General features: G+C 43.6%; 1 protein-coding gene across 3 annotated transcripts in view; it reads right to left on the bottom strand.

Moving 5' to 3' along the window:
- LOC132569934 (uncharacterized) overlaps positions 1 to 19,906 on the bottom strand; it is a 47,073-nt gene that overhangs the window by 22,177 nt on the left and 4,990 nt on the right. For 2 of the 3 annotated variants that reach the window (XM_060236373.1, XM_060236375.1), the window contains exon 2: positions 13,442 to 13,557. The exons of the other annotated variant lie outside the window; for it this stretch is intronic. In XM_060236373.1, the coding sequence (XP_060092356.1) occupies positions 13,442 to 13,557 (116 nt within the window). The remainder of the gene's footprint in view (positions 1 to 13,441; positions 13,558 to 19,906) is intronic. 3 annotated transcript variants of the gene reach the window in all.

The raw sequence follows: 19,906 nt of genomic DNA, 5'->3' as shown, positions 1-19,906 counted from the left end.
GGCCACCTTTGTACTAGGGATCACTTCCTTCTTTCTCAAAGCATCTCCTGCCTAAAGCAAAGTCAAAATCTGGCTTTCCTCCACCACACCAAAGTAAGATGTGCTTCCAAAAAGCCCAGGAGCATCATGTTTTTGTGCTCACAGGGAACACCCATTTGGAAACAGCTGCCCCCATCATTGGAGGATATTTGGCTTGGAATATCCTATCCTTTTGTGCAACATTTAGGGAGCTAGTCACCATCACTGCCATCTTGTGTCTGGTCCCACCTACTCCCTGGAAGCCCTTTTGTTGTGGTGCTCACGGCCTATTCTAGCTGATGTCTTCCATTTGTCAGATAAAGGTTCAGGATGAGAAATTCTTTGTTGTCACTGCTCAACATTGAAGCAGTTTCCTTCCAAAGTTTATGAAATATTTTTCTTCTCTGACTCATTGAAGTATTGCCCAACTTTTGGCTTAGAGAGGTGGATGGGATCTTTGACCCAGAATGAGCACTGAAAGATTGTTTATTTAGCTGTGTCACTTCAGACCCCAGGTGGGGACTAAATGTCCTCCATACAAAAAAGTGGATCAACCAAAGAAGAATTGCAGATTTATACCCCTCCCTTTTCTCTGAATCAGATACTCAGAGTGGTTTACAATCTCCTTTATCTTCTTCCTTCACAACAGACACCCTGTGAGGTGGGTGGGGCTGAGAGAGCTCTCACAGAAGCTTCCCTTTCAAGGACAGCTCTGAGATAGCTATGGCTAACCCAAGACCATGCCAGCAGCTGCAAGTGGAGGAGTGGGGAATCAAACCCGGTTCTCCCAGATAAGAGTCCACACACTTAACCACTACACCAAAAAAGGCACACCTCCCTGTTAGAATTACTGGCTGTTGTTATTTTATATATATATGGGGCACAGGTATATATATCTAGGCACAGGTAAGTACTTTTAACCAGAGTTTCACTTTAAATAGGTATGACTTTAAAGTGCTTAGCTTCACCTGTACAGCATCCGTTTTATATTATTTACTTTTAAATGATTCTCATCCAAACTTTTTGTGAATACCATGGGTTAAAACCAGGGGAGGGGAGAGAGAGGATCCATCATCCATTGAATCAACAATCCAGTATTTAGATCAGCCAAATATACCCACCTGCTTTTGAGGAAAGCAAAATACACCTAAAAACTCATTAAGTGGTGTAACTAAAGAGCAACAGCTCCTGGGGATAGAGATTACATATTGCAGGTAACAAACAGTTCCAGCTGGGTCAGGATTCAAATCCTTTATTATTATGCAATGGAAGTCTTTTGAAACCATGTGAATTACTAGTAATGAATGGTGACAAGTGGATCATTTATTATTGGGATTTAGTGTTTATCAAGCCTCATAATAAAATGAGAAAAAGAATTTTCTCTATCAATCAATTTTTTTAAATCCTGTTCTTCCTCTGAAGAAGTTGGAGTGCATTAATTAACTGATTAATGATTTTGTTCTCTGTGGCCTTTTAATACTTATTCATGCATATTCTGTTATTCTACTACTATCATCCAGCTTTAAGCACTGTAGGAAGTTTAACAGTCTAAAGATTCATATTTGGTTGTTTTATTGGGGGTTTTTAGATAAAGTTGGCACTGTTTTTTTTAAATATCATGCTGTGTTCCATTTGAAATCTTTGTAAAGTAGCTTTTATATTATGCAAGCAAACAAGTGTATTCAAATTGGAATCCCGTTAAGTCCTTTTGGTGATCAAAGTTGTGCATAAGAAGTGATCGCGCTATGTGTGATCCTTTTGATTTTCTGTGAACAGGGCAGTTGTATGTATTTTCCAATATCAATACGCATAATGGATAAACCAGAAATTTTTTTACGGTACACAACTCATGCCAAGCCTAGAAAATGAGTGAGCCACCTCAGAGACACCTAAGAACATGGTGAGTACAGGAGTGGGATGGGCAGCAGATGTGCATGTTTGGACTTGATTTTTTGAACCATCTGGAAGCCATCCCTATGCCAGTTTAAAATGCCAATATGGACCCAGCCATTGAGAGGCAAATATATCCTCATGTCCACTCAAAAACACATCCAGCCAATATGGTTGGGTGTCAATGGGCTTCATGATATATAGCATACTATACAATGCAAATAGAAGGCAGAAATGTTTGGAATTGCCAGAATAGCATTTTAGAATTTTGAGTTTTATGGATGTCAGATTATTTTAAGAGATGTTGTGAATTTATGTTGGTCTCCAGCTGATATAGCTTACTATCTAAATGCTCAGTTTGTTATGGTGGAAATACATCTAAGAATAAAAACCTCTCCTACTTTGAAGTCTGATATTGCCATCAGTGTATGAGGCATGTTGTATGGTTGTACACATGTGTTACAGAATAAAAGCAAGAGAACCTTGTTCCCACCATCTTCATGGAGAAAATCTTGGCATGTAACAATAAATTTCCCCTAATAATCTACAATGGTAGTTACCTTTGCCATCCTCTCCTTAAAGCAACCATTATTATCCATTATGCTTTGCTTATCATAAACTACATGCATTTCCCCTTGCCACAGGAGGGAGCACTAGAATCAAATTTCAAGGAAGATATTTTCCCTGCCTCTTGGCTTCCCCTGATTAAAAAGGTTAAGCAAAGAGACGATTGCACCAGCCAGTCAATCTTAGCTTGGCTGCAAAGCATAATTATTTTTATGGTTTGCCGATTAATATCTCTTCCTCCTCCAAAGACTAATCATGTTTGAGAATATAAAAATGTGGTTAACTTATTATTGCAGCCTCTAGGGAATTAGAATATGTTTGTTGGAATGTGCCTATAAATATAGTAGCCTGGCAAACCAAATTACATCTTAGATCCCATCCTCTTCTCTAACCAAAAAGTCTAATCATTCTATATGCACCAAATTTCCCCATTTTTAACAGGTTTTCCTTCCACTCAGAAGCAAACAGAATGCTGTTCCCACCTAGCAAGCTAAAACTCTTCATCTTCATGGATAAAATCCTTGCATACCACAAAACCATCTTAAAGCATTTACAAAGACTGATTTTTGCAGATGCACATGATACCATATGCAGAGAGAGAGAGAGCCAAAACTCAATGTTTATATCCCACATTTCTCCCTTCATTCTTAAGTTTCTTGTTAGGTTTGCTATCCAAGCAGTGAGAGCTGCTTAGCTTCTTGAAAGGTTGCCATATCACATGCTGTCTGTCACAGATATGGTGGCCAGCCTCCAAGGAGGATCTGGAGTTCTCCTAGGATAGCAGTTGATCTCCAGAAAGGGTTGCTCATTCCCCCCTGGTCACCAGCAGGGGATGGCGGGGCTAGGGTTGCCAAATCCAGGTTAGGAAACTCCTGTCGATTTTCGGGAGTGGAGCCTGGGGAGGACAGGAACTTCAGTGAGGTACATTGCCATAGTGTCAACCAAGGCTGCCAGCCTCCAGGTGGGGCCTGGAGATCTCCCATTTTTACAACTCATCTCCAGCTGGCAGAGATTAGTTCCCTTTGGAGAAAATGGCAGCTTTGAAGGGTGGACTGTATGGCATTGTACCATGCTGAGGCCCCTCCCCTTCTTAAACCCCACCCTCTCCCAGATCCACTTAGTCAATGTCTTGGCTGCAGCATTCAGCATCAATAAGGCCATTGGAGACTGAAATGTACAAAAAAAATTAATTAAACCATGCAACCTTTCCAAAATGGTTACTGCTGAGTCCAGCTGCTGGGACCCCACAAATTATGGAATCGAAGTGTATACACACAAGTGAATGAGGTTGGCCTGTCCCTACCTTAATTTGAGCTGCAAACTTAAGTTGGCTGCATTCAGTTTCCAGTTCCCAATTCCCAGCCACTACCTGCAGTGCTGACTCATTTCAGCTTTAGATCTGAAGAATTCCTTCTGTTCTGACATTCCTCTCCCCTTTTGGAAGCTTTCTATTTAATTTCTTGTTGCTTATGGAAAATGAAAATGGCTCTCATTTCAGCTTCACTTTGTTTTGCCACAATTAGCACAGGGCAATGGATTTCATTCCCTTTTCCATATCTGAGGGGACTTAATGCGGAGGATGGACAGAAATTAATTGTGCTCCATTTCATAGTTTCAGAGTGACCCAGACACAAAGTTCATCCGTCAGAGACAAATAATTCTCCTTTTTCCAAATTGATTGAAAGAAGCTAACTGATTCCATTAATAATTTTAATTAAATGAAAGTTTTCTGACCTAGGCTGAGATTAATGAATCAATCCCATGCCAATTAAAATCTAGTGATATGGGGGATTTTTTTCCCCAAAGGACATGGGGTTTTTGCTGAAATGGCATACCCATGTCAGCTGTCCCCATTGTAATAAATTCTATCAATCACTCCATGCCTTGGAGTTTTTATTAACCTCCTACCATCTAGCCTTAAACAGTTCTCGGACAAAAATTCACAAAAATTATAAAATAATAATCACTACTTTATTAGGGTTTGTAGAATCTTTCGGACTCAAGTACCATGTTCTACTGGAGAAAGTTTTTTTTTCCAGACGTTTCGTTCTCGGCTGCGGAGAACATCCTCAGTGGCGTTGCAGCCGGAGCAGGCGCTCTGACCTTCTTGGCTGCTGTGCATTGAGCAGCCAAGAAGGTCAGAGCACCTGCTCCAGCTGCAAAGCCACTGAGGATGTTCTCCGCAGCCGAGAACGAAACATCTGGAAGAAAAACTTTCTCCAGTAGAACACGGCACTTGAACCCGAAAGATTCTACAAACCCTAATGATGTTACCAGCCATGAAAACCTGAAATCTTTGATAATAATCACTACCTTCATCCCAATTTATAGGCATGGGGGGAATACTCCGGTTTCTTCAATGACCTTTCATCTGATTGGAGGGAGATACCCAATTATTGGAGGGAGGTATGCAGTGTGATGCCACAGGGCTTAGTTTTGGGCCCTGTAGTTTCCAATATTTTTTATAAATTATCTGGATGAGCGGGTGGAGGGACTACTCTTTAAACCTGAAGGTGACACCAATTTGGAAAGAGTAGCAAATACAATAGAAGATAGAGATGGAATTCAACAAGTTCTGAAGATGCTGGCCCTGACTTGAATAGCCCAGGCAAGCCTGATCTCATCAGATCTCAGAAGCTAAGCAGGGTCGACTGTGGTTAGTACTTGGATGGGAAACTGTCCTTGAAATACCTCGTCAGGAAGCGGGGCAAGGCTTATTCAGCCATCTCCCTGAATATCCTCCAAGCCCCCAGTAAGGGTCAGTCACCAGAGGTCAACATGACTTCCAGGTTCAGATACACACAAGAAAAATACAAACATACAAAAAAAAACCCTGAAGACGCTGAAAAAGTGGGTAGATGTGAATAAAATACAGTTCAAGAAGGATAAGTGCAAAGTTCTACATCTGGGTAACAAAAATGAGAGGCATTCATACTGGATGGGGGACACATTTCTGGGTAGCAGTGTGTGCAATCAAGATCTTGGCATACAGGTGCACTGTAAGCTAAACATGAGCAGTCAGTGTGATACAGCAGCAAAAAGTGCTAATATGGTCTTGGGGTGTATCAACAGAGGAATAACATTCAAATCACAAGATATCATAGTTCTACTGTACACTGCATTGATCAGGCCACACCTGAATGTGGACAGAAAAGAGCCGAATACACAAGAGAGCAACAAAGATGATCAGAGGCCTGGAGACCAAGCCCTAAGGGGATTGTGAATCTCTCTAGAAAGAAGTGCAGAAAATGCTCAGGACTGAGAATAAATGACCACATACCTTTTGTGTTATAAGCCAACCAATCTCTAACAAGTCTATAAAAACAGCTAGAGCAGGGGTGGCCAACGGTAGCTCTCCAGATGTTTTTTGCCTACAACTCCCATCAGCCCCAGCCATTGGCCATGCTGGCTGGGGCTGATGGCAGTTGTAGGCAAAAAAACTTCTGGAGAGCTACTGTTGGCCACCCCTGAGCTAGAGTTTGTGAAAATCCATTAGAGGAAGCATATTCTGAAAAGAAGTCTCCATTCTCCATCTTAATGAATCCAACATGAACTAAGAACACTATTGAGTCATTAGTTATACAAGGTAAATCTTTCTGGGTTTTTCTAGAGTGACAGCATTACATGTTGGGCTCTGGAACACACGGGTGAAGGAAGATAGACTTAACTCCACTGACTCCCACAATTAAGTGCATCACTATTTTTAGTAGACATGTCAAGCAGGCCAGGATGATCATCCCTCACTCTGTAATGGGCATGGGTCCCCAAACTTTTTGAACCTGCAGGCACATTTGGAATTCTGACACAGCATGGTGGGCACAGCAACAAAATGGCTGCCACAAAATGGCCACCATAGGAGGTGGAGCCATCCACAAAATGATTGCCACAGCTTAACTTCAGTAACACAGTGTATATCCTTCTACTGTGGTGGCAGCTGCTATCAAAGCAACATTTTAAAAAATCTATACAACCAAACAAATCTCCAGTAATCAATCAGAAGCCTTGCTGAACAAAAGTCCTACCTCGCTCTGCCCACTTCTTGGCAGGCTCCAGAAAAGGTGTCAGCTGATGCCCTGGCACCTACAGGCACCACATTGGGGACCCCTGGTAATGTGGGCTCATCAAGAGGGACATTTCACACTTCATCATTCTATTATCTGATTTGCTATGCTGCTAGTGGTGTGAGCAGTTGATAGCTATTATGAAATAAATTTCATGGCTGCAAGTGCTGCATGACCAAAATAAAAATGTCCCTTTGTTTAGTAATGAAGGTACCTTGGAATTTTGTGTGTGTGTGTGTACGTGCCACATTTCAGCTTTCTATCTTTTCACAGAAGTGCCTTAATCAATGTTGACAAGCCTTGAGGCTTGTATATATAGACATATCACAGCTTTGAAACTCTCTTGCTCTTCTGAATGACCTTGATTTGTGGAAGGATCATGGGATTGTGAACCTGTGGAAAGCAGACTCAGCCGTAATTCTTTCCCCTTTTTGCCCATTTTTAGGGAGGCTGCTCAGCTCTGGAGCTTTTCTTCCTCTAGAAAGAGACAACCTCTTGCTTTCACAGACAGCAAAGCAATTATAAATTCCTCAGACTCTAATTAAAAACCAAATAGGTTTCCAAAACACTATTAAACACACACTAGGGGAATAAGGATTTCAATTTATTGTCATGAATATCAAGCTTGTTTCCTTATTAGCTGCAGAGCAATGAAGAGTAAATGTTCCATAGGCAAAGCCGCCTGTTTAACAATCTTTAAAAAATGTACCTCAACAAGAAAATGGTGTTTGCAATTTGTGCTTTCCTTTTCTTGAAATATATCTACAGCAAATGAATCTGCACTAATGAGAAATGCTTCTCATTAGGAGGCACCATAATTTGTAGCAAATGGCAGATGTGTCATGTCTTGGAGTTCATGATCTTTTTTTCACTGCATATTTTCAGAATCCATTTTGTATTCATTTTTATTTATGTACTGAGGCGCTGAGCGCTTACATTGGACATCTGAATGAAACTGTTGATTCAATCAAACAGTTAGGATTCCAATTCATCAATGCTGGAGGCTAGACAGATGCCACAGGCCCAATCCAGCCCCTTGAGGAGTTTGAGCCGTCCCCCTACCCATAGTCAGCTTCCAAGAAATCAGTGGAGGGAAGGGTGGCTGCAGCAATGTGGGTTGCTGTAATCCATTTCATTCCTTGATTAAGCTGTTCTTGACTTGAAACTCAAAATATTGTATTGCCATTTTTTTTTGTTGCCATCAAAGGCATGAGACCTGCTGAGGTAGTTTGCCATTGCCTGCCTCCACATTGCCACTCTGGTATTCCGTGGTCTCTGATCCAAGCACTGGTCAAGTGAGACCCTGCTTAGCTTCTGAGATCTGATGAGATCAGGCTAGCCTGGGTTGGTTGGGGTATATTGTCACATATTCTACAGGTATACAAACTGTATACATATAATCTCTGTATCTTAGGGTTGCCAAATTTTCCTCCCAAATTGCTAGAGGGAATTGCTAGTGGGAACACATACAGCCGGGGCTGCGGGAACTGCACTGGCTGACAGTAGTATACAGTAGGATTCACTAAAAGGTGCTGGTCATTGCCTTTAAAGCCCTATATGGCCAAGGACCTGCTTACCTTAGGGACCGTCTCTCCCCACACGTTCCCCAGAGAGTGCTTAGATCTGGATCCCAAAACTTACTAGTGATCCCTGGGCTGAGGGAGGCAAAATTAAAATCTACCAGAGGGAGGGCCTTCTCGGTAGCAGCCCCCTACTGGTGGAACCAGCTACCGGAGGACATGAGGGCCTTGTGGGACCTCGCCCAGTTCCACAAGGCCTGTAAAACCACACTCTTCCGGTTAGCCTTTAACTGATCTAGAGTTACCATTATTGTGAGGGAAAATGTAAGAACACTGAAGCCATTGGATGCGAAACAACTACATATGATACCAGCATCAGATTGTTTTAATGATTGTTTAATTATTGAATTTTAAATTGTCGTATTAATGTTATGCAATTTTTAAACTGATTGTTTTTATTTCATTGTTGTGAGCCGCCCTGAGCCTGCTCCGGTGGGGAGGGCAGGATATAAACAAAATGAAATAAAATAAAATAGAGCATCCGGGAAAACCACAGAGTTTTCCTGGAAGCTCCTAGAGCGGCCAGCATGGATGTCACTGGAGTGCTGATGTCACTAATGAGTTATGTCATCGCACTGGTGACATCAGGAGGGGATCCCCCTGCCAGCCCACTGCAGGCTGGCGGGTTGGGGACCTCAAAAGTGGGAGAACCCCTGCCCTGCCAGGGAGCTTGGCAGCCTTACTGTATCTCCAAACATGTACAAAGAGCAAGGTTCCTGATGGTTCATAGATGCATGTACAACTGTTACACAACTCAGGCCAAGATTAAATATCTATATGCCTAGGCAGGGCATTCCATTCCACCATTATTCAGTACACAGATTGGGTATGGAATTCTATGAGGGCTGCTGACCTCTAGGTTTGGTGTAGTGGTTAAGTGTGCGGACTCTTATCTGGGAGAACCGGGTTTGATTCCCCACTCCTCCACTTGCACCTGCTAGCATGGCCTTGGGTCAGCCATAGCTCTGGCAGAGGTTGTCCTTAAAAGGGCAGCTGCTGTGAAAGCCCTCTTAGCCCCACCCACCTCACAGGGTGTCTGTTGTGGGGGAGGAAGGTAAAGGAGATTGTGAGCCGCTCTGAGACTCTTCGGAGTGGAGGGCGGGATATAAATCCAATATCTTCTTCTTCTTCTAGGTAGGCCTGAAGATCTCTCTCTTTTACAAATGATCTTCAGCTGGCAGAGATCAGTTTCTCTTGGAGAAAATGCCTGCTTCAAAGCCAGAAAATTTTAGGTGGGGGGCCAGGGGAGAAATTTTAGGTGGGGAGGGGGCCGCAGGGCCCAAAATGATGTCTGACTTTGAGGGCTATGAGCAGAACTTTGCTGTGCTCACTGCTGAGATCACAAACTGCATCAGGAAGGTGCCCAAGTTGTGTGTGTGGGGTGGGGAAGGTAACTTACCAAAGAAATGGTGGCCCTCATCTCCCTCTCAAGCAATGCTGCATCTGTTGCGAGTGGCAGTGAGCAAAGGGGGCAGATTGGGGACCCTCCAGTGGAGGGGTCATACAGATGGAAGGGGGGGTTGAATGTAGTGGCCTGGCTCCCCGGGACCCACTGTAGCTACGGACCTGCTTTGAAGGGTGGACTCTGTTTCACTGTACCATGCTGAGGCCAAATAGTGTTCCCAAGAACATCATGTGAAGACAAGAGTCACTGGAAAAGACAATAACGCTAGGAGAAGCTGAAGGCAGCAGGGAAAGAGGAAGGCCCAACATGAGATGGATTGGCTCAATAAAAGAAGCCACTGCCTTCAGTTTGAGAGACCTGAGCAAGACCATTAACAATGAAACATTTTGGAGTTCATTCATTCATAGGGTTGTCATAAGCTGGAAGTGACTTGACAGCGCATAACACACTTGCAAGAACAGTTTCAGGAAAAGGCTGACAACCATTCTCCAACTGGGCTCTGCACACAGAGGAACCCATGCATCACATGTGACTGTTACTCAAGATACAGGGTTGGGACCCTGGACCCAACCTATGTACTTAGGGTTGCCATGTCCGACTCGAGAAATATCTGGGGACTTTGGGAGTAGAGCCAGGAGACTTTGGGGGTGGAGCCAGAAGCAAGGTTGCGACAAGCATGATTGAACTCCCAAAGGAGTTCTGGCCATCGCATTTAAAGAGACTACACTCCTATAAAATACCTTCCCTTCATCCGAAATAATGAAGGATAGGGCACCTTCTTTCAGGGCTCATAGAACTGGACCCCCTGGTCCAATCTTTTTGAAATTTGGGGGAGTTTTGAGGAGAGGCACCAGATGCTGTGCTGAAAATGTAGTGCCTTTACCTAAAAAAACCAGCTCCCTCGAGCCCCAGATGCTCACGGATTTAGTGTCCATTATACCCTATGAGGACCAAAGGGTATAATGGAGTGCCCAGTGGACATTCACTCCCTCCCCCCCACTTTCTGATAACCCTGAAGCAGGGGAAGGGCCTCCAAATCATGGTTAGTGAAGGAGCCCACGTTTCGGCAATTATCAGTTCAATTAAAATATGGTTTCTTGTGATGTCTGAACTGAGCCATTGATTGAGCATCTACAAAACATATCTGATATACCGCAGAAAGAACAAATGCTACAGATGAAAGAAGCTGGGCTTAAGTTTTAGAGTTAATATCATTAGAGGATTTTCCCCAAATGGTTGCTCTTTTGTTTAAAAAAATCAATGTAATCTAAATACCTGGTTTTACAAGAAGACAAACTATTGTGATGGATTAACTAAATAATCTTTCGGATTTAATTAAATTGCTTGCCCTCAAATGCTGTAGATACTTTCTGAATTTTTGCCAAAATATCCCAGAACAGGTATAGTTTTCAAAAATCTTAAAAGAACAATGCACCCTGTTAGACTCCTGTCTTAAGAATTATTAAGAACACTTAGAAGTAGTTGTACTATAATACACTAATCTAGAGTTGTCTTATTTTAATAATGGAAGACATGTCACAGTTTACGGCTAGTTATTAACATCAGTGGAAGTATTCAAGGGGAGGTCAATTGATGATTTCCCCTCTGATTACTCTTTCATCACCAGGCTATAAACAATCATGCTTGCTATTATCTGTCTTAATAAAAAATAAGTCTTCTCTTCATTTGCATCAGAGATCAAAAGCTCTATTTAAGGCTTCGGCTTATTCAGTGAGAATGACCAAGACACTGATTCTCCCCCGGCTTAAAAAACAGTTTTTTGCACCTTACTGTTCCAAACTACTGTCCCTTTGCAGCCATAAGAGTTTTATTGGGAACCAGTGACTGGGTCAGCGTCTCATGATGTAAAACTGATTAAGCTCAACAACTTTGATGTAACTAGAGTTTGGTTGGGAGACCACTTGAGACCCCAATATGAACTCTGTATTACAAAAGGATAGAGGCTGCCACTGAAAACAAGTTCAGTGCTTCCGCTATCCCACCATATTTAATCCATCTCCTGATGTCATTATGTGTATTTCCTTCAGAACATGAACACACAAAAAGGACTTTACGCAAAGTCAGACCATCAATCTTTCAAGGTTGGCATTATCTGCTTTGACTGGTAGCCATTTTCCAGAGTCTCTGGCTGAGGTCTTCCAAATCAGCTACTAGTAATTATTTTTAACTGAAGGTGCCAGGCACAGAAATTGGGATCTTCTGCATGCAAAGCAGATATCCTACCTGCTAAGCCCCATCCCTATCCTGTGTCCCACTCCATATCATGACTGAGAACAAGGGTGGTGAAATGGACACCACAGTGACATAAGGAGATGGTGGAAGGTGAAATTAAATGCTATAGAATGAGGGAAGTGAATGTGATCTGTGCCTGTCATTATCAGTGGCAGCCTTATGTTCTTCATAACATTTTCTGGCCTGAGCTCTCAAGGAAGACCAGGATTCAAGTACAAAACAAATAAGTAACTGGTCATATTAGCATAGTCAAGGCTGAAGTACAATGTCTGTCTATCCAGTACATTATTATCCTGGCCTGATCAGCAGGCTTTCTGCATTTCTCTCTCTCCCCCAACATTTGATTTGGTCAGATAACTCCCTCTCATCATTCAACGTCTCTTGCTACACCCCAAGAGTCCCAGCTCCTTCAGAGTCTACATCATCTGCTTGCTGAGGGAAATTTCCTACCAAGCGCTTATTTAAAAATCCCCTTATGTCTGTGTCAGTACCAAGATCCAAAAAAGCCTGCTCAGCCTCAAGAAGAGTATATGAATATTCTTCAGCTTTTGCACTGCGATAATCAGATGGGGTGGGGGATCCCAATTTAGTTGGTGATCAGAAGCCATATACAGGAGGACTGGATTCTGTCTGCCTGGCCTAGAAGAGGCAGAACTTCTGCCCCAAAAGAAGTGCTTAGGCATAACTGGTCTCTTTGCTATGTGACAATTCAGAATGGTGAAGGAAATCAAAGAACAGATCCCTGAGCATTCCCTCCTGACATACAGGGAAGGGCTGGTGGGGGAAATGCTGCAGCTCAGAACAAGAGGCCCCTTATGAATGTTGTTTAGTCTCATTGTGGGGAGAAAACATGCTGATGTAGAGAATCCACCATTAAAGCAACAATCCATTGTACATCACTCTCATCCATGGCTGTCCCTGTCATTAGGCAAACTAGGTGATTGCCTAGGGTGCCGGCCTTTTGGAGCACCAAATTGGGTGCCCTCCATGTAACTCAGTGACATTATCAGTGCAAGGGGGGGGGGGTACCAGAAGTTAGCCTTACCAAGGGTGCCAGACAGTCTAGGGCCAGCCCTGCTGTCATCCCATAATATCTGCTTTGTTGTCTTAATTGATGCCCCTTCTCTGTTGAGGGAGCCCAGTAAAGAGGAGTCTCTCCTTTTCTGGACCCTGGACTCTTCAGAAGCATAGCAATAACAAAGGAGAAGACCACATTTGTCTGCAGGTTAATGCTCTCTATTCCCCCCCCCCTTAATTCAATTAATAATTTGCACATAGCATTGCCAACTGCCTGGAAACTAAAAAGTTCTGTCCCTTTAACAGAGGCCTACTAGGGTGTTATTTACCAGGCACTATTATTTCCACACCACAAGAAGCTTTAGCTACCCATTTCTGTACATGACACCTCTATTATGGGGCAGGACATTCTTTTACAGGCCTGCTGACAACCTTATTTGCACAGCGGGCCTGGAGGAACACAGGTGAGAATGTAGTTTCTCAAGTCCAGTGGGAGGGACTAAAATCAAGGATCTCCCAGGGCGGAGCTTATGGTTGTCATTCAGGGCTCCTCTGCATGGCTTCCCCCTCCCCTGGGAATTCAGCCTTTTCCTTGTAGCCTTAAACCAGAAAGGCAGAATAAGAACTAGTTAACATGATAGATGTCATACCTTCTGGCCAAAAGGAGTGTTGGTTTGGAGGAAACATGTTCGTGGCAGGTTTCCCTTCTCATCTGGCTGCAACATAAGGAACCGACTCCAACATCTCTGTACCTCTGGTACTGTCACTATTTGGGGGAGGGGGGGAGATGCTTTAGAACTCCAGCATGGACAAGAAGTTCAGGGGTGGTATGCTAGTCTTTCCTCTATACCTATTTGGTTGTTTTTCATGTTATGCCTTCCAGCCAATCACCCTCCCTTTCTAGACAATTTGACAACATTAAGGAGTGTGTGCTAAAATACAAGACAAGGCTAATTGCAAATTACAGTTGAGTGAATATGACCACTTCAGTTCTTTGGAAACAGAAGCAAGAATACTGTTGTGACAGAAAAGGTTCCGGTTGATACAGATTTAGTTCCAATAGGGGGAGGGAGTGCACTTGTTACAGTAGAAGCTACTTCAAGAAAATATTCAACTGTTAAAGCCAGTTTGATCTGGTTCAGTGCCATATGATTCTGGTAACTTGTACTTAGAGAGTCAGTTTGGTGTAGTGGTTAAGTGTATGGACTCTTATCTGGAAGAACCAAGGTTGATTCCCCACTCCTCCACATGCAACTGCTGATGTGACCTTGGGTCAGCCAAACTTCTTTCAGAGCCGTTCTGCTCAAGAGCAGTTCTTGGAGAGTTCTCTCAGCCCCACCTACCTCACAGGGTGTCTTTTGTGGGAAGGGGAAGAGAAAGGAGATGGCAAGCCACTCTGAGACTCTTTTGAGTACTGAAGGGTGGGGTATAAATTCAATCTCCACCTCTTTCTCCTCCTCTTCTGAAGGACTGCATAGGGTTGGGGATGCAGGAAGGTATGGTGATTTCTAATGGGATCACCACTGGTTATCAGTCATAACACTGGCCCAATCCTCATCTGTTCTGGGGCAAGGTTGAGGGGAGGTGTAAGGGAGGGAGTGACCGGAAAGAGATGGCCACCATGGCCTCTGAGGAAATGCTCCTTGCAGGGTCAGGCCTTGCCACCTAGTCGCATTACCACCTTCGTTCCCTGTCTCTTTGCCGTTTCCACCCACCTGCTTTTTCTTCCAAATGCCACAGAGAGTTGTTAAGCAACAGTGGGTGGGAGACAGGAGTGGACTCAACCAACAGAACGCAATAACTTGAGTGGCAGTTTGACGGTTCACAATCACTGATGCAGTGCACACCACAGCCAATAGGAGAGCCAGACTGGGCCAATTCCATAGGGCTTTTTAATATATAAGATTGCTTTTTGAGCAACTCTGTTGTGAGGAAGAATCAGCAGGGCAGTGATCAAATTTATAATTGAGAGGTATTGCCTACTATTGTTAGCAGTGTTAAGAGACTGATAGTTTGAGGATTTATCCTTACGTTGCATGATCCTCATTAGAGACTGCTATAAAAGTTGTTTCATTTCTTTTAGTCTCTTTCTGTAGGCTCAGAAACATTGCAAGAAGGAAAGCAAAGTGTTCAAAGGCAACAAGAGAGTTTCTAAAGCATCAACTGCCAATATCATCAAGTTTTAAAAACAATTTCAGGTGGACACTGCAGGCATTTTGGTCAAGACCAGGAAAATTCCAACCCAGCTGCAAAAAAGAAAATGACTTGCTCTCCAAAACTGACTTAAAGGGGAGATTCTGAGTCCCTGAAACTTTACCTGTTATTTGCTTGAGAGATTTCTTGTCCAGCAGACTAAAAACCCTATAACAAGAAAATGTGTGAAAGATGGATTTTTTTTGTTTCCTTTTCTACAGAACTCTTAGGGCAAGTTTTATTGCTAAATTCTGCCCATCTAGAAACACTGATGTGAGCTCAAACTCAGATGGCAGGTTTTTCACAGAGCTTTGTGAGAAAGAAGAATCTAAACATACAGTTATATGCCTGCCTTCTGGATTTAACAATTGAAACATTGTTTGAAAGAAAAGAAAGTGGAATCTGTCAGCATTTTATTTAATAAGACATATTTCTTTTACCATTTCAGTCAACTGAAACCTTTTAAATTAATTATCTGCATTTAACTTGAGTTAAATTCATGTATATTTGACTTAATTAAAACTTCAATATAGATACTTTTTTGAGATATTGAAAGTAACATGATGACTTCAAAAAGCTGAAAATAAACGCTACCTGCCTACATGACCCGGAATTGACATAGGCATGTTGAGGACATTGGCGGTTTGACACGCTAGTCTTTGGGCAAAACTCTGTGGTAGAATTAGCTTCTACCATAGAGTTTTGCCCAAAAAACAGAGTATCGTCCCCTCAATATCACCAATGTGCCTACATCACTTCCAGGCCACACAGAGACAGTTTGTTTAGTTCCAGCTTCTCACCTGTTGGGGGGAGGGGTAATTGGGGAGTGGAGAGGAGCACCCAAAACTGGGGGAACTCCACTTGCACCAGTGGGGTATGGCATCCCTAATGGAATGTCTGTATCCCAATGTTTGAGCAAAAATTTACCCCACTTTTGATAAGAATCTAGTGGAGCATTTAAGGACCAAGTAAAATGGGGACCTACACACTCAAGCCATCCCTACCATAAACTATTACACTTCTGAGTTCCTGATGACCAAACATTTTGTGTTAGCGTTAAGCACTGTTCCTCTTTTAAAATGTAAAGAAATGTCTCAGAGAGGTAACTTTGCCTTGATGTGACTTTGGTGTTTCAGTATATCAGGGGAGTACACAAAGCTTTTCATAACCTTCATTGCTTAGTGATTCAGATCCTTCTAATTTGATACCAGCGAAGTGCATCATTGGTGAGCACTGCTCAAAGGAGATAAGAGCGCTGATTTACATCATGCATGTAGGCCAAATGAATTGAAAGGACTCACTCGTTTCTTTTCCAAAGCCAAAGGAGAAGCACTGTGTAGTGCAAATACTGGCCAGACTGTCACTACCATCCCAACACTGCAACAATGCTTAGCAGAAATGCTTAGTGTTTTGGATTGGGGGATAGGTGGTGGCAGGGGAAAATTTTGAGCAAGCATTAAAGGTTTGGGCTTCTATTAGTCAAGATTAAATTGCAAAGCAAAGTGGCAAAATTTCTAAGCATCTCTTGTGCTTATAACCGCAGATATAGCAAAGTTATCAATATAGGCTAAATAAAAGCAAACAATTCCTTTTTTGAATCATAGCTATACTGCTTCTAAACAGCTCCTCCAGCACATCCATACATTAACATCACTTGGTGGGATGCACAATCATCTTACTGCCAAAACCCTGCTCCTTTTTTTGTTAGTCTCCCTTTTTGGAAGTTTCATCCTCTCAAAGCAAAAGACACACAGAGGGCGTTTTCACACTGACCTTAATCAGCAGCGACGTCCCTCTTCACCGCGCAAGATCGGCGCGGATTTCGTACTAATTGCCGCGGCGCACCCGGAAGAGCCGGAAAGTCCCGCGGCTTTTGCGGTGCAAATGGAAACTGGTTTTTGGCGGTTTCCGTTTGCGCCGCAAAAGCCGCGGGACTTTCCGGCTCTTCCGGGTGCTCCGCGGCAATTAGTGCGAAATCCGCGCCAATCCTGCACGGTGAAGAGGGGCGTCGCTGCTGATTAAGGTCAGTGCGAAAACGCCCTTAGAAAACTGCGAGTGACAGTGTCATGCTAAGAATAGTTTCCTGGGAGTAGACCCGATTTAATAGACCTGAGTAAAACTCTGAGCAGATAGGTTTACCAACCTCGAGGTTGGTCTGGAATTACAATTGATCTTCAGACTAAAGAAAGTTTATTTATTTTGATATTTGAAGTCTTTTTTTCTCTTCAATGGAAACTTACAAGTGGCTTAGAAGAAGAAGATTGGATTTATATACCACCCTCCACTCCGAAGAGTCTCAGAGCGGCTCACAATCTCCTTTACCTTCCTCCCCCACAACAGACACCCTGTGAGGTGGGTGGGGCTGGAGAGGGCTCTCACAGCAGCTGCCCTTTCAAGGACAACCTCTGCCAGAGCTATGGCTGACCCAAGGCCGTGCTAGCAGGTACAAGTGGAGGAGTGGGGAATCAAACCCGGTTCTCCCAGATAAGAGTCCGCACACTTAACCACTACACCAAACTGGCTCTCCACTACACTGGCTTACAACATCATTTTCCATTCCTCTGTTTTATCAGTTTCTGTGGAAGACAGGGTTGCCAGGTCCTTTTGCCTCACTGGTGCGGGGGTGGGAGGCAGCTTTCTGAGAATGGGGGGGGGGGTAGGGCAACATCACCACACATGATGTCCCCAAGGTGATGATGTCATGCAATGATGCTCTGCTATTTTGGACAAAACTCTATGGTTACCACAGAGATTTGCCCAAAATACCAGAGCATTACTTCTTGACATTCCCAGTGTGATTACTTCACTTCAGCATGATGTCTTCATGTTGGGGACATCCCACTGAGTTATGGCTGTTGGGAGTAGAGTGAAAGCCTGTGAAATCATGGGAGGACCCCAACTCTCACCCTGGGGCTGGCAACCCTATTGTAAGAAACAGCAGCTTCAGAAGCCAGATTCTATGACATCACATCCTTGCTGAGTTCCCTCCCTGCCTCAAATTCTGCCTTCCTTCAGGAATTGCCCCCCAGTCTCCAGGAATTTACCAAGCCAGAGCTGGCAACTGTGATGGTTCTCTTCATGCATTCAGCGCAGGTCGCCATGGTCTTCTTGATAACAATGGAGTTTTAGATCAGTGGCTGATGTTATAGTGCTAATACATAGCTGGTGATGGAAACTGCCGTTCAAGTCACTTCTGACTTATGGCAACCCCCATAGGGTTTACAAGGAAGAGACATTCAGAAGGGATTTGCTTTTGCCTGCCTCTGCACAGGACCCTTAAACTTCCTTGGTGGTCTCCCATCAAAATACTAACCAGAGATCACCCTGCTTAGCTTCCTAGAGCTGATGAAATCAGGCTAGCCTGGACCATCTAGGTCAGGGCCAATACTCAGCTAGGCAGCTAGAATATTTAGGAGCTTTTGAGCCTCCTTTGAGGATCTCTAAGTTGGCACTGCTTCACTTCATCTGATCTCCTCAGCTACTGTCCAAGAACTTGCCTATATTGTAGTTTCTGTGTGATTCTTGTCATAATATAGGCAGTCTAGGCTAAGAGTTAGTATAATAGAGTCAGCATAGGTTAAACATGATCTAAGCTAAAGTGTTTGTCCTAGACCATACAATGAGCTTTCTGACTGAATAACAATTTGAACCCCAGTCTTTCTGATCTAGTTCTACAAGGCAATCAACCAATCTTCTGTCATCTACAGAGCCATCCAAGGCCAGCCCTAGGGTGTGCAGCACCCCAGGCAGAACCGCCACCCTCTGCCCCCCGCTGCCATGCTGCCTTGCAGCACCGCAGTGCTCACACAGCGAAGTAGGGCAGGGAGAGCACCAGGAAAGGGAGCTGGAGTGAAATCAGTAGTTGCACACCAGCCAGCCAGCTTTGCTCTGCTTCCCTTATGATTAGAAGGGAAACGAAGCAAAGCCAGTGGGCACGCAGCGGCCGGCTGGCTTCGCTTCATCTCCCTTCCGATTGGAAGGGAGGTGAAGTGAAGCTAACCAGCCACTGCACAACTGGGCAGGGCATTTGCCTAGGGCACCGGGGGGGGTGGAGAGTGCCCAATTCAGCTCCAGCGTGGCACCCTAGGCAAATGCCTATTTTGTCTAGTGGAAGGGCTGGCCTTGGAGCCATCCTAAGTAGAGTTAGCATCCTTCTGTTAGAGTCAATAGGCTTATAAGGGTGTAACTGCTTAGGATGGCATTTTTAGAGAAGTATCCAGATATTGGACACTTGGGAGAGACCTCGAGACTCCTCGTTTTAATAACTGGTAGTTCCCTGTGGGATATTCAAGAAGAAGAGCAGGGCATAAATCTCAGGCAGCTGCAAAGCTAACAGATTATAAAAAGTAATGACGCCATCCCATACTTGCAATGTGAGATAACTTGCGGGGTTTTTTTTGCAATTACTTTTCTCAGTAAGATTTATAATTTTGATTGGTTTGCTGAAGGGGCAAATTCAATGCCTGGAAAGCAGGACATTCTGTGCCTTGCTGTTTCAGCAGAGCTACCTGACAGCAACTGGACAGAAACGCTGCAGAAGGATAACTGCTGAGTCGCCAGAGGGACACTTTGCTCAGCCATCCTCAGGCACTGAGTAAGAAAAATTAGTTGCATGGAAGATGTCATGGAATTAAAAAGTGTGTTAGGAGCTAAAACAAGGATTATAGGTATCCTGCAAGCAATGTTCCCTCTAAGCAGTGGAGTCCTGTGAGCAAAAATTCTACTTTGTGAGTTACTGACATTAAAGTTGTAAGCAACTCCATAAATTAGTGTGCTCTGGGGCCATTTTTCCTGAGCTAAGACAAAAAATGTGTGTTAGAGGCTAAAAAACTGTGAGCTAGCTCACACTAACTCAGCTTAGAGAGAACACTGCCTACAAGTGAGGCAACAAACTTGTGATGACAAAAGCATACCAATAAAGA

The sequence above is a fragment of the Heteronotia binoei genome, chromosome 4 (assembly GCF_032191835.1).
Source record: "Heteronotia binoei isolate CCM8104 ecotype False Entrance Well chromosome 4, APGP_CSIRO_Hbin_v1, whole genome shotgun sequence".
Classification (NCBI taxonomy): Eukaryota; Metazoa; Chordata; class Lepidosauria; order Squamata; family Gekkonidae; genus Heteronotia; species Heteronotia binoei.
Note: the sequence above shows the minus strand (reverse complement) of the source record. Positions and strands in the feature narration are given on the sequence as shown.